Genomic DNA, 12,805 nt, shown 5'->3' with positions numbered 1-12,805 from the left:
TTTTTCTTTTACGAAAAATATGAAGAAGAATACGTATCAGCCTAAACTGAGGGAAAAAAAAAGTTTTTATTTATAGCAAAAAGTAAAAAATATTTTTTTTTTTCAAAATTGTCGGTCTATTTTTGTTTATAGCGCAAAAACTAAAAACCGCAGAGGTGATCAAATACCACCAAAATGAAGCTCTATTTGTGCGGAAAAAAATGACATCAATTTTGTTTGGGAGTCACGTCGCACAACCGCGCAATTGTCAGTTAAAGCGACGCAGTGCCGAATTACAAAAAGCGCTCTGGTCTTTGACCAGCAATATGGTCCAGGGGTTAAGTGGTTAAACAGGACCACACATATGCAGCCGCTCGACGTGAAGGCCAAGAGGCCGCATATGTGCATTCGGCCGGCGGGAGGAGGTTAAACTGGCCATACATTATACAATTTTCTTATTCAACTTCCTTTAAATATACCTTTTAACTATGTAGTGCAAGGGCCTGCCTCATTGCATTTAAATTGAAAGTGTTTAGGTTTGATCTCATATTTTGGTAAATCTAAAGAGAAACTAGTACAAGGAAATTGTATAATGTATAAATTGTTTAATGCCATAAAATGAGGATCTGTTGAACGTATTAGGCCTCATTTCCACTGGCGTTTTTACAGCCACGTTTCTGAGCGTTTTTTACAGCTTAAAAACGCCTGTCCATGTTATTCTATGGCTTCATTCCCACATAGGCGTTTTTGAGCTGCAAGTGGCATAGACGTTTTTGAGCTGTAAAAAAAACGCGGGACCAGGGCGTTCTGAAGCTCCAGAGTAGAGCTGTAAAAACGCCAGACGTTAAAAAACGCTCAAAAACGCTCAAAAACGCGCAAAAACGCTCAAAAACGCGACCGCGGCATTTTTAAAGCTGCAGCTCACAAAAAAAAAATTTTTTTTTTTTTTTTTTACAAAATAAACATGGACAGGCGTTTTTAAGCTGTAAAAAAGCCTAACAACAGTGGCTGTAAAAACGCCAGTGGAAATGAGGCCTTAATGTTAACCAACTGATAGGTGAAAAAATAATTCTTTACTGTTGGGAAAAAAAAAACTAACTTTGCAACTACCATTAGGCCCCTTGCACACTGGGGCATTTTTCATGCGGTAAAAAATCATGCCCTGCAGTGTTCAATGTGAAAGCCCGAAGGCTTTCACATTGAAGCGGTGCGCTAGCAGGAGCGCACCAAAAGTCCTGCTAGCCGCATCTTTACCGCGGTATAGGAGCGGTGTGTTCACCGCTCCTATACCGTGCCTTCCCATTGAAATCAATGGGAAAGCGCGGTATTAACCCTTTTTCGGCCGCTAGCGGGGGTTAAAACCTCACCGCTGGCGCCCGAATATCGCGGTAAATACGACGGCTCCACGCTGCAATGTGAAAGCAGCCTAAGTAATTTTTAAATTGCAGACTATGAACCCGATTTACCAAGAATAGAGAATTGTTCACCCTCAAAGTGTCCTGAGATTTAGTATGCATAGGGATGAAGTTGGCTCTGCAACTAACTTGATTTCTTTTTCATACAGATGCAACTGGCTCTGCGGAAGTTGTGTGCACCTCACAGGATAAAGCAGCAGTGACTGACACCTCCTTGTCTACCGGCAGGCTGGAGTCATATAGACAGAAAGTAGACGTGCTGCAATGTCCTTAAGGTGGAGTTCCACTCAAAAGTGGAACTTCCACTTATACACTTTACCCCCCCCCCCCCTCTTTCGGTGCCACATTTGGCACTTTTTCAGGGGGGGGGGCCTTGTTTTTGACAGGTACCCTCCCTTCCCCACTTCTGGAGACAGGGCCATGGCCCAATCTCCCAGAAGTTTGGCCCCCCTCCTCCCTCCCTTGCTGCCGGGCCAATTGGAAAGCACATCCACAATAGGGAACCAGCTGTGAAGACAAAAGGCTTCACTGCCGGGTTCCCTTACCAGGAATGGTGGCAGCAGCACCCAGGGGCTGATCCGAAGCCTCCCTGGATAGGTGGGTGCCCTAATATTAAAAGTCAGCAGCTACAATATTTAGCTCCTCCTCTTTAATTAAATTCAGAGGTTGCAGTAGGGAGGGAAAATTATAGAGCAAAACAGTAAGCACCAGAAACAGGTGAGGCCAGAGCTCTGCTCTGGAATTTGCAGTTGTTTTGTGTTGGTGGCTCACCACATGGAGACATAACTGCATGTAGGGCCCATTTCAGTTTGTTAGTCATTGTGCTTCCACCAAACCCAAGAACAAACAAACCAGATGGGTGTAAGGAATTATATTTATTTACATCTTTTTGAAAAAAACCTTTTCACTTCCATGGAATGCATTGAGTGGTAGATAACTGTAAATTAAGAATCTTCTAGAAGTGACAAAGTCTTATGGGCCAAGGTCCTAGAAGTAGTCCTGGACTCTGAACGCTCCTTTAAGCCTCACGTTCATTCACTGTCCAAATCTTGCCGCCTCAACCTCCGCAATGTCTCTAAAATACGCCCCTTTCTAACCAATGACACCACAAAGCTCTTAATTCACTCCTGGTCATCTCTCGCCTTGATTACTACAACTCCCTCCTCATTGGCTTACCTCTGCATACTCTATCCTCTCTTCAGTCCATCATGAATGCTGCTGCCAGACTCATCCACCTTACCAACCTCTCTGTCTCTGCTACTCCTCTCTGTCAATCCCTCCACTGGCTTCCGCTCACCCAACGAATCAAATTCAAACTACTAACAATTACCTACAAAGCCATCCACAACTCTGCCCCCAGCTACATCAATGACCTAGTCTCTAAATACCAACCTAATAGTTCTCGTTGTCCTTCTTAAGACCTCCTACTCTCTAGCCCTCTCATTACCTGCTCCCATGCTCATCTCCAGGACTTTTCCAGAGCCTCTCCAAGCCTATGGAACTCCTTACCCCAATCTGTCCATCTATCTCCTTCTCTCTTGGCGTTTAGAGGATCCCTGAAAACCCACCTCTTCAGAGAAGCTTATCCTACCCACACCTAACAACTGTATTTTCATTTAAATCCAGCTGACCATCCCCCACATCCAACTACCCTTTGTTCCACTTGACCCTCCCTTCTAGACTGTAAGCTCTAACGAGCAGGGCCCCTCTGATCCCTCCTGTATTGAGCCTAATGTAAAAGCGCAGCGCAAACTGTTAACGCTATATAAATCCTGTATAATAATAATAATTCATACTTGTACTAAGGCAACCTATTCATTTTGCTGCAACACAATGGTGTAATTTACTAAAACTGGAGAATGCAAGATCTGTTGCGGCTCTGAATAGAACCCCCCCCCCCCCCCCCACCACCACCACCACCACCACCACGCTTCCTTAGGTGGACACTCAGCAGGGAGAGTAACCAGGAGTGTTGGCAGGGGAACTCGGAAGAGGAGGATAAAGGCTGCTCTGTGCAAAATCATTGCACAGAACAGGCAACAAGTATAACCTTTGTTATTTTAATGAGAAATGGAAGCTTTACAAATCACTTTAATTGAACAAGCTGAAGTTAGAAGCTGATTGGCTACCATGCACAGCTGCACCAGATTTTGCACTCTTGAGTTTTAGTAAATCAACCCCAATGCATGTTTGTTAACACAACAAAGTGTGAATTGGCTCTCCGAGCAAAGGCGTTTTCCATGTGCAGCGATAGCTGCAACTCTGTAATTTCTGCAGCTCTCAAATTCTGGGTTCTGAAGCAAGTCCACATTGGAGATCACTCAAGAGGGGCTGGCTGAAGATTATTTCTTAACTTGTCCATTAGAATTAAGCCATTCACAGCAAGACGACGGCAGTCTTCATCGGATTCTTTCTCAGCAATATCTGTAAGGCGGGAAGATTGTGCTTAGAATATTGAAAAGACACTTGTTTCATTAGGTCAGGCACTCTGAAAAAGCCCTGGTATTCCATGGTATCTTTGAAGGATGATATGGACAAACCTGACTATATAGACCTTAAAGTGATTCTAAACCCACAGAGTAAAAAAAAAAAAAGCCTGCAAGACAAAGGCAGAATGAGCTAGTATACATAGCATACTGGCTCATTATGTAATACCCACCTGAGATCGAAGTCCCCGCTGCGGTGCCCGTACCCATCACTCCTGGATTTACTTCTGGGTACCGTAGCTCTGGCACTGTGATTGGCCGGAGCCATGGTAACGGCAAAAAACAAAAACAATCCCCTCTGGAAGATCCCACAATCAGGAAATGACATTTCTGGAGATGAATGTTAAACATATCTCACCTGCTAACCAGCATTTCATTTCCAGGACCTCTTCTGCCATGTCAGTCATAAGCCTTTCCCAAGGAACACTCAGCAGCACGGTGGACACACAGAAGAGGAGACCCTGTCTGACAAAACTGTACAGAACACAGAAGACAATTATCAGAGTATATATATATATATATATATATATATATATGGAATACTTATCAGAGCCTGAACAAATGAGGACCAATTATCAGAGCCTGATCAGATGAAAACCATCTTGGGAGCAACCTCTTGCAGCTCCGAAGCCCCTCCCTGCCCTGGCAGCCATTCTGGGCAGGAGACCCTGCTCTGCAGACAATGCCATCTGCTTCCATTGGTAGGCAGTGCATCAGCTCTGTCTGCCTATCCTCCTATGCCCTCTGATTGGATGCAGTGCTGTATTAGAGCATTACAAGCCCAGGGCTCTGGATAGTGATTGCTACCTAGTTCCTGTACCCTCACCTTGCCTTCTCTGAATTACCCAATGACTGACCCCTTTGCCTGGGTAATGGATTACTCTTCTTATTGTTGCCTGCCCTGACCCTTGCCTGGGCAACAGACTGCCACTGCCAGCTGCTTGCCTGTCCTGACCAATGCAATCTTGGAGTCCAGCCAGTCCCTAGTCCTGGCCCTTCCTGCATGCGGTACCTGCCTTGACCCCTTTCCATAGGAGCAAAGCCATATGACATGTTATGTGAACTCGCTCTGAGGGTGGCTGGACAGCATCCGGGTCCTCTGAATATAGCATTGCACCTCAGAGGCCATCCTTATTCACCTCTTTTTAAAGTGAAATTCCTCTTTCATTTGCAACTCTGAAACATGTGGGCATTACCTAGGGTGCTCTGCATGCAAATGACTGGGAATACCCACTCCTTCACACACCTGCCCACGAAGGCACTTCGCTATTTGCATAACTCCTCCCAACAGCCAGCCCACAAATTGCTTCTGGGTTGAGGGCTCTTTGGAGGAGTACTGAGGCAGGGTGTTGTGGTGTCTTTGTGAACCTATATACAGCACCCTGCCAGCCATAATCTGACTGCATTGCACAGAGAAGCACATAGCCTGGTGATGACATCACTGGTTATGAACCATGGTACGTAATGAAAATGGAAAATATTTTATAATTTCTTTGGCGTATTGATGAGAGAGGAAGGAAGCAGAGAAGGTAAAACATAAGTAGACTAAACAGGTTAACAATATCGTCTAGGTCTCTCACCTCCTTGACTGTCTATAGCGCCTCTCCAGTGTGAAAGCTCGAGGGCTTTCACACTGGAGCGGTGCGCTGGTAGGACGCTAAAAAAAAAAGTCCTGCAAGCAGCATCTTTGAGGCGCTTTAGGAGCGGTGTATACACCACTCCTACAGCACCCCTGCCCATTGAAATCAATGGGCAGCAGCCACGTTTAACCCTTTTGCGGTCGTTGGGGGTGTAAAACACGCCACTAGCTGCTTTACCGCCGACGCCCGCCCCAGTGTGAAAGTGCCCTTACAAAGCGATAATAATTGAAAAATCCAGATTACATAAAGCTGGCGTACTCACGGATCAGAATGAAAGTGGAGGACCCAAACAAACTCCAGCAGCGCTTTCCCCATCTGGGACACCACCTAAAAAATAGAACCATGATACTTTTCTAAAGGAATGCAAAGTTATCGAGTGATCATTGGAAGACCACACCACCCTCCCTCTGTCCTAATACGGATGATACATGCAGACAGCAGAGCCTGTCAAAATGTATGTAAGCAGTGCTAGGCCTTCTTACACATCTTTAAAGCTAAACTCCAGGCAAATAGCTAAATAAACAAATTAAATAACATAATGGATTTGACTTTTTGTCCCTCCAGTCCCCAGATTTACACAACTCGACACAAAGCACAACCCTGGCCTCGCAGGGTTGGCAACCCGATTTTTCTTTCTCCTGGGGTTATGTGACACTTACAGGTTTTACCCCTCTCCCAGTCTGACTTTACAGTAAAAGGAGAAGCAGCAGGTAGACTCATCTCTTTGTCACTCTGTTCTTTCCTTCTAGCAGCATGGTTCCTGTTGGCACATATTCATTGCAGAGCACTTGATTCTTGTGCTGATACTTGGTTTCTTGTGCTGCGTCAACTCCTCCTACATTCAGCTATACAGGAGACTGTAAGGCCCCTTTCACAGGGGTAGGACTCCATTTTGATCATCAGGGAATCAATAGACAGATACCCTGCTGATTGGAGCAGAGTAAGCGGATGACAGGTCAGTGTCCGCTCAATTTCTGCAGACACAGACAGAGCCCACTCTGCTATATGGGCAGCTGGGTGTAAACGGACCCCGAAGACCCTCTCAACTGTGACAGCGCAACCCTGGAGGGTTTCATTTTAAGGCAAGTCTTTAAGAATGTGCTAGTATGCCAGCACAAAAAAAATGTGCTGAAAAACTAGGCTTATACTCGAGTATGTACGGTAGCTGGTGCACACACCCTTGGGTCCGAATACTACACAATAGGTCTATAATACTATCAGCAGGCCTATCTATTCACATATACATTACCGTGGCATGTTGTGCCAGGTGCATCAATATGCCCAGCGTGTGTACCAGTCTTCCTAGGATGAGATGGTCTTCACCCAGGAGGTTAAATGTGACAACGGGCCTTTAAGTTATAGAAAAGGGAAAAAAAAGGGTTTACATTAAACAATTATTCTAAACTTGTCTTCTCAGTGCAGAATTGATAAACGAGATAAAAGGAAAACGGAACAGGACAGGACTAGATCCAAATACTACAAATAATTGATTTCAATGATAATATATGAGGGAACAGGATAAATCTGAATCCTAAAATTTGATGGTAAAATTTCACGTTGTCCAAAAGAGCCCACATTGACTGTTCTCTCAACAGGTGGTTAGCCAAGTATCCCATAATGGGTGAACACTCAAGGTGCGGATGAAAAGCTAAAAGGGGCAAAAGGGCAGGGCCACGGAGCAGTAGTTTAGGGGACCCACAGAAGGAATCACACAGATGGGGCCATGTAAGTAAGCATCCTTGAGTTTTACTGTCAAGTCAAAAAGTCTCTGTGGTGAAGAAAGGCAGTGACAGATTTGATTTCATGTGACATTTTTGGACATTCAGAGCTTTGAGATCCAGTGGAGGGATTTTGACCAGTCAAACTTGGTTTGAAAAAGTAAGGTCATGGTCAAAATTGGATATAGGACAGGGCCTGCCAGCAAGAACAAAGCTTGTGCGCTTCCAAGAGCTTATCAGTTGGATCTTCAAAGATATGCAGGCCAGGAATAGTAAGCACCCCATTAAATCACTCTAAGTAACCCAACATCTCTGGATCTGGAAAACATCTGCAGCTGACTATTACCAGAATGCAGTCTGAAAAGCACTCCAGGTGATCCAAAGGTAATTTCCAGCCTATCCCGCGGATAAAGTCATATGTTGCAACCAATATTGTTAAAATTACCTGTCATAGTTCTGGATGAGAGGGAAGAAAAAGTAGCCAGCAACAGCATGAAATCTGTTTGGGGTTGGAGTTGGGGTGGCTCTTGTCTGACCCTACAGACAGTAGAACAAATGTCATGATTCTGTGTATTGTACACCTTGCCCTAAGTTTTTTGTTTATTCAGACAGATACCTTAGAAAAGCGTTTAGTCTTGCTCGCGATCCTCTCCTCCACAACTTTCCTCCAATCAACAGGTGCCTCACTCTGATGTGTCACCACAGGGTGTCTAGCTGAAAGGCTATCTTCAGCCTTTGCTTCAGGACCTACCAGTTTTATTGGGGTTGTCGCATCTGAAAGTTCCTGAGCAGCCGATGCCAAAGCCTGCCAAAAGAGGAACATCTAAAGACAGAGGAAAACCATACTGGCCAGAAGACAGGACCAACTCAGTGCTGCTGCAGTCTGCCTGACAGCAATGGACCTTGTTTTCAAGTGTCTGAAATAAGAACGGAGACTGGACAATACAGACAGTTCTTATGTCACTCTGGTACAGTGGTTCTCAACCTCTCTGGTGCTGTGACCCCTTGATAAAACTTCCCAAGTTGTGGGGACCCCTAACAGTAAAATTATTTTCATAGCGTAGTGTTGTCAGCACCCAAGGCAAGACAAGTAATTTGTGCCCCTAACCCATAGACATTTAGCGCTCCCTGAGTCCCTTCCACTCGTACAGTATTAAAACCCTCTATGGTACATTTTTGGATGTACCACTCTCTTTGTTCTCATTTCTTTCCCTTTTATCTCTCTCTATCCTAATTTCTTTTTTTTTTTTCCCCATACATTTCTCTGGCCGTCTTTCTCTTCTTTATTCTCTCCGTTTTCCTTTGTTCCTCCCCCTCTTTTCCTCTCCCTTCCACATATTCTGGGGGCCCCAAGCAAAAAAAAAAGTGACATTTCAAGTTGAGAAGTGGGGGGGGGGGGGGGGTTAGCGGCTTACCCCTATCCTCCGCCTCACACGCACACGCCGGCAGATGTTGGTGTACGCACAGGGGCCCCAGCAGGGAGGGCCCTTGCCGCATCGCTGCATCCTCCTGCAGTCCGGTCGGCCGTGTACCATAACCGCGCGGTACAGGAGATTCACTTTGCTGTTCCCGGGGCCGGACTGAAAGGAAGTGAACACTCAGTGTGTGCACTTCCTGTCAGTCCGGCCGGGAACAGGAACCCGATTCTCCTGTACCGCGCGGTTATGGTACACGGCCGACCGGACTGCAGGAGGACGCAGCGGTGCGGCAAGGGCCCTCCCTGCTGGGGCCCCTGGCCAGCTCGGGGCCCCAGGCAAATGCTTGCTTTGCCTGTCGGGTTCCGACGGGCCTGGGTGGTGGGTGGGATCAGTGGCAGTGCTGGTGGGGAGTTGGGATCAGTGGCAGTGCTGGTGGGGAGTTGGGATCGGCCAACTTAGGTGCTCATGATCAAGGTCATCTGCTGATCTGAGAACTGCAGTGGAGACTTTTAATGGCAACTATAATCACAGGTAGTTTTACTCACTGTGTCTCCAACTTTGTGGTGTCTCGCAGCAGTGACACCTATGCTAAAATCAGGCTCTTCCAGCCCCTCCCACTTGACATTCCACACCAGTCAACTGACCTTTAGTCTCTGCCCCCCAGCCATGCCGTGAACGGAATGGGTGGCTGTGAAGAGGCTGAGTGGGCGTCCGCCGGCTCCAGGAACAGCCCAGTTGGGTGGCCACAGGCTCCAGGGACAGCCCTGCTAGGCGGCCGCGAAAAGGCTGGGAGAGCGGTGCAGGATTCAGGAACAGTCCAGGATTCGGTGACCCCTGGCAAATCGTCATTCGACCTCCGAGGGGGTCCCGACCCCCAGGTTGAGAACCACTGCTCTGGTACAAGGCTGATGTGTCTACACCACAGGAGACAGATGATATAATCATTCACATAATCTTACTGCCTCTGCCCTTATACAGCAGATTAAAGGGATACTAAAGTTTCAAGTTTAAAAAAATAAATAAAACAAACAGGTCATACTTACCTCCACTGTGCAGTTCATTTTGCACAGAGTGGCCCCAATCCTCCTCTTCTGGGGTCCCACGGTGGCTCTCACGGCTCCTCCCCGCAATAGATAACCCCCTCTGGGAAGCTCTCTCCCGAGGGGGTTACCTTGCGAGTGCTCCCGTGTCATACACTTAGCGTACATAGCCGCCGTGTGTATGACTTGGCCCTGCCTGCCGGCGGCCGCATCATTAGATTTGATTGACAGCAGTGGGAGCCAATGGCTGCGCTGCTATCTATCCATCCAATGAAGAGCCGAGAAGCCATGGGAGAACGAAGAGGGATCACGCCCATGGAAGTTCCCCCCCATCAACATGCTAATTAAATATTTAAATAAAGCTTTTGTTTTGGTATTGCATACCCTAATTTAGACCCACTGATATTATCACGGGGTCTTTATGCTTTTCTATGCAATGCAGACAGATCATGGCTGGTGAGAGAGGCTGGCAATGTGCTGTACATAGCTTGCTGAAAACATCAAAATCACCCTGTCTCAGTGTTCCTCTCAATAGCCATGAGACTTGATGTAAGAAATGAGCTGGCTCTTGGAAGGAATAATGCATATATCAAAATGCCCACATGTGATGTTGAGCATTCATGATTAAAATTAATTGAATGCAATGAGGTGGGCTCCATGCGACTTGCTGCAGCTTCAAATGCACACTACAGGAAGCTCACAGGAGTGCAGTGAACAATAAAGTTGTTGTACACCTTGTACAACCACTTTAACCTACAGGTAAGCCTAGATTAAGGCTTAGCTGTAGGTGCTGGAAAGATCTCCTAAACCTCCACGGTTTAGGAGATATTTACAATAGAGACGTGCGCCGATGTCTACGGTGCATGTGCCATAGACAACGGCGCAGGCGCACTTTAGAAACGGCGATCATGCTGTTTCTAAAGGAGGTCATGCCAGTCACAGAGTCAGAGTTTGCGTCCCCGGAAGGAAGAGGGATGAATATGGACGTTCGCTGCTAGTGGAGACAGCGGTGACATTGCAGGCTTCGGTTTCAGGTAAGTGACACATAATGGGCTACTATGCGATGCATAGTAGCCCATTATGCTTTACCTTTGCAGGGAAATAAAGAGGAAGTAAAACCCATCAGGGTTTTACTTCCTCTTTAAGTAGTATTAAGATAGGAGCCGTACAATTGTGCAAGACTAGGAATAAGGCTGGAGTGCAACTTTGAGGATGTTTCTGCATACAGAACTTCACTTAATGGACTTTCTTATTTTACTTTAAGTAAAGTGCTACATTCAATTACTTAAAGCGTTTATTAACCCCCCAAAAAATATATTGATCCTGTTTCTTTAAAGCATTTTATACAGCACAGTACTTGTGCTGTGTAATTTGACCCCCTGTAACACCTGGTTGATCCTGCAAGTTTCTGCCCTCCCCTATGTAAACTGACCAAGGTGCACCATGGCTGCTGAGCCCTGACACCGTAGTCAGTTTACATACCTCTGTCATCTGCAGCTTTCCATCTACAGCTCTCCTCTCTGCCTGTTATCTCTGAGTCTGAGCCGCCTCTCCCCTCCCCTCCTATCACTGTTCCATGCAGCTCGCACTTTGCTGCTCCCAATCACTGCCAGCTCCTCTGCTAGGATTATATGATGTATACACTAATATGCAATTTTCTAATACAGTTTTTCTTATCCCTGATTTTTCTTACCGCCCGACGCAGTCTTTCTCCGCTGTTTGTATTCCAGAGGGAGGTGCTGAGCTCTCCCTCTGACATCTGCCGAGTGGTCACGTGACCGCCTAGCACTACTGCGCATGCGCGACTCGCGCTTTTTCACTGGTCCCTGACGTTTTCTGGGATCTGTGTGTCTCCCAGAAAACGGTGGGGGACGAAGGAAGTGGCGTAGATACCCGCGGGTGGCTCGGGTATCTATGCCCGGAAGTGGGAGCAAATACCTTTATTACACAGGTATCTAGGTATCTGCTCCCCCCTGAAAAGGTGCCAAATGTGACACTGGAGGGGGGAGGGTTTCAGAAAAGCCAAAGTTCAATTTTTGGGTGGAACTTAAGAAGCTAATGTGAGCAGCTGCCTAAATAATATCACTTATAAAGCTAGTGAAAGTGGAAGCGCATAGGATCTCTTGTGTTTATGTGTTTCTGCATACATCTACACTTTAAACTGCTATAAGTAAGGGAGAAGATCTACACCCTGTTACAACACATAAAGATGTTGGTCTATACTTGAAGGCCATTAAGTGATTATACTACTAGCGCTGTGCAAACCAACTCCATGCTGGAACGGTGCATCTGATGATACAAAACTCATCATTGCAATCTAGAGGCATACTTACATCCAAAATGTCCATTCTCTGTCTCAGGCTGTAGTTTAAGGAATAGAATTCTCCAGTAAGATACTGCGACACCTGTCAAGAGAGTAAGGCTCAATCTACAATCACATAAAAAGGGATCAATAGTTGGAATGTAAGACTGTAGATTTTCCTGCACTTTAGTGTAAATACAGTGCTGTTGGATGGTTGGAAAGTCTTACCAGCACAGGATCTGTAACAATGACAGCAACCATAGCTGCAAACCTCAGCGGTGTAAAATTCTCCACTCCAGGAGAGCCATCAAGGTGCAAGAGAATTTTGGCAAGTTCTGTACTGACCTGCATGAAAAGGACAATGAAAGGCAGTTAGTGGTTTGTTGCAAAATAGACTCCATCTGCGCGGATGTGACATGACCAAGCAGATCTGTGAACTTCCAGAAGACTGACAATTATTTTGGCAGCCTTAATGCTGCGCAAGCAAATTATGTTGCCCCTCGGCATGCCTCGTGATTGCAGCAATACAAAAATTCACATCCTCTAAAGTCAAGGCCATACAGAGGCTCACATGAAAGAAGCCATTTTCAGTGAATGACTTCTTAGGAATGTAGTCGTTGCACAGCTGTGATTCTTCAGCCCCTTTTCTAAGCTTCTATTGTATATTTATAGTGTAGGTCAGGGCAAAAAAGTAGAAAAATCAGTACATCTCAGCAATATCTGGTGATCTATCAGAAATCCAACGAGCTCCCAATTTCCTATATGAGTGAACTACACTGCTGCACTGTCAGCTCTACATGCTGTACT

General features: G+C 46.0%; 1 protein-coding gene across 2 annotated transcripts in view; it reads right to left on the bottom strand.

Moving 5' to 3' along the window:
- Nucleotides 1-3,312: 3,312 nt before the first annotated feature.
- Nucleotides 3,313-12,805, bottom strand: part of TELO2 (telomere maintenance 2) — a 28,203-nt gene continuing 18,710 nt past the window's right edge. For both annotated transcript variants that reach the window (XM_040356592.1, XM_040356591.1), the window contains 8 exons: nucleotides 12,227-12,343; nucleotides 12,030-12,101; nucleotides 7,855-8,043; nucleotides 7,684-7,775; nucleotides 6,770-6,869; nucleotides 5,783-5,847; nucleotides 4,239-4,354; nucleotides 3,313-3,818 (listed from right to left, as the gene is read on the bottom strand). In XM_040356592.1, coding sequence (XP_040212526.1) covers nucleotides 3,712-3,818; nucleotides 4,239-4,354; nucleotides 5,783-5,847; nucleotides 6,770-6,869; nucleotides 7,684-7,775; nucleotides 7,855-8,043; nucleotides 12,030-12,101; nucleotides 12,227-12,343 — 858 coding nt within the window. In that variant the 3' untranslated portion in view covers nucleotides 3,313-3,711. The remainder of the gene's footprint in view (nucleotides 3,819-4,238; nucleotides 4,355-5,782; nucleotides 5,848-6,769; nucleotides 6,870-7,683; nucleotides 7,776-7,854; nucleotides 8,044-12,029; nucleotides 12,102-12,226; nucleotides 12,344-12,805) is intronic.

Source organism: Rana temporaria, chromosome 6 (genome assembly GCF_905171775.1).
Source record: "Rana temporaria chromosome 6, aRanTem1.1, whole genome shotgun sequence".
Classification (NCBI taxonomy): domain Eukaryota; kingdom Metazoa; phylum Chordata; class Amphibia; order Anura; family Ranidae; genus Rana; species Rana temporaria.
This window is presented reverse-complemented; position numbering and strand designations above follow the sequence as displayed.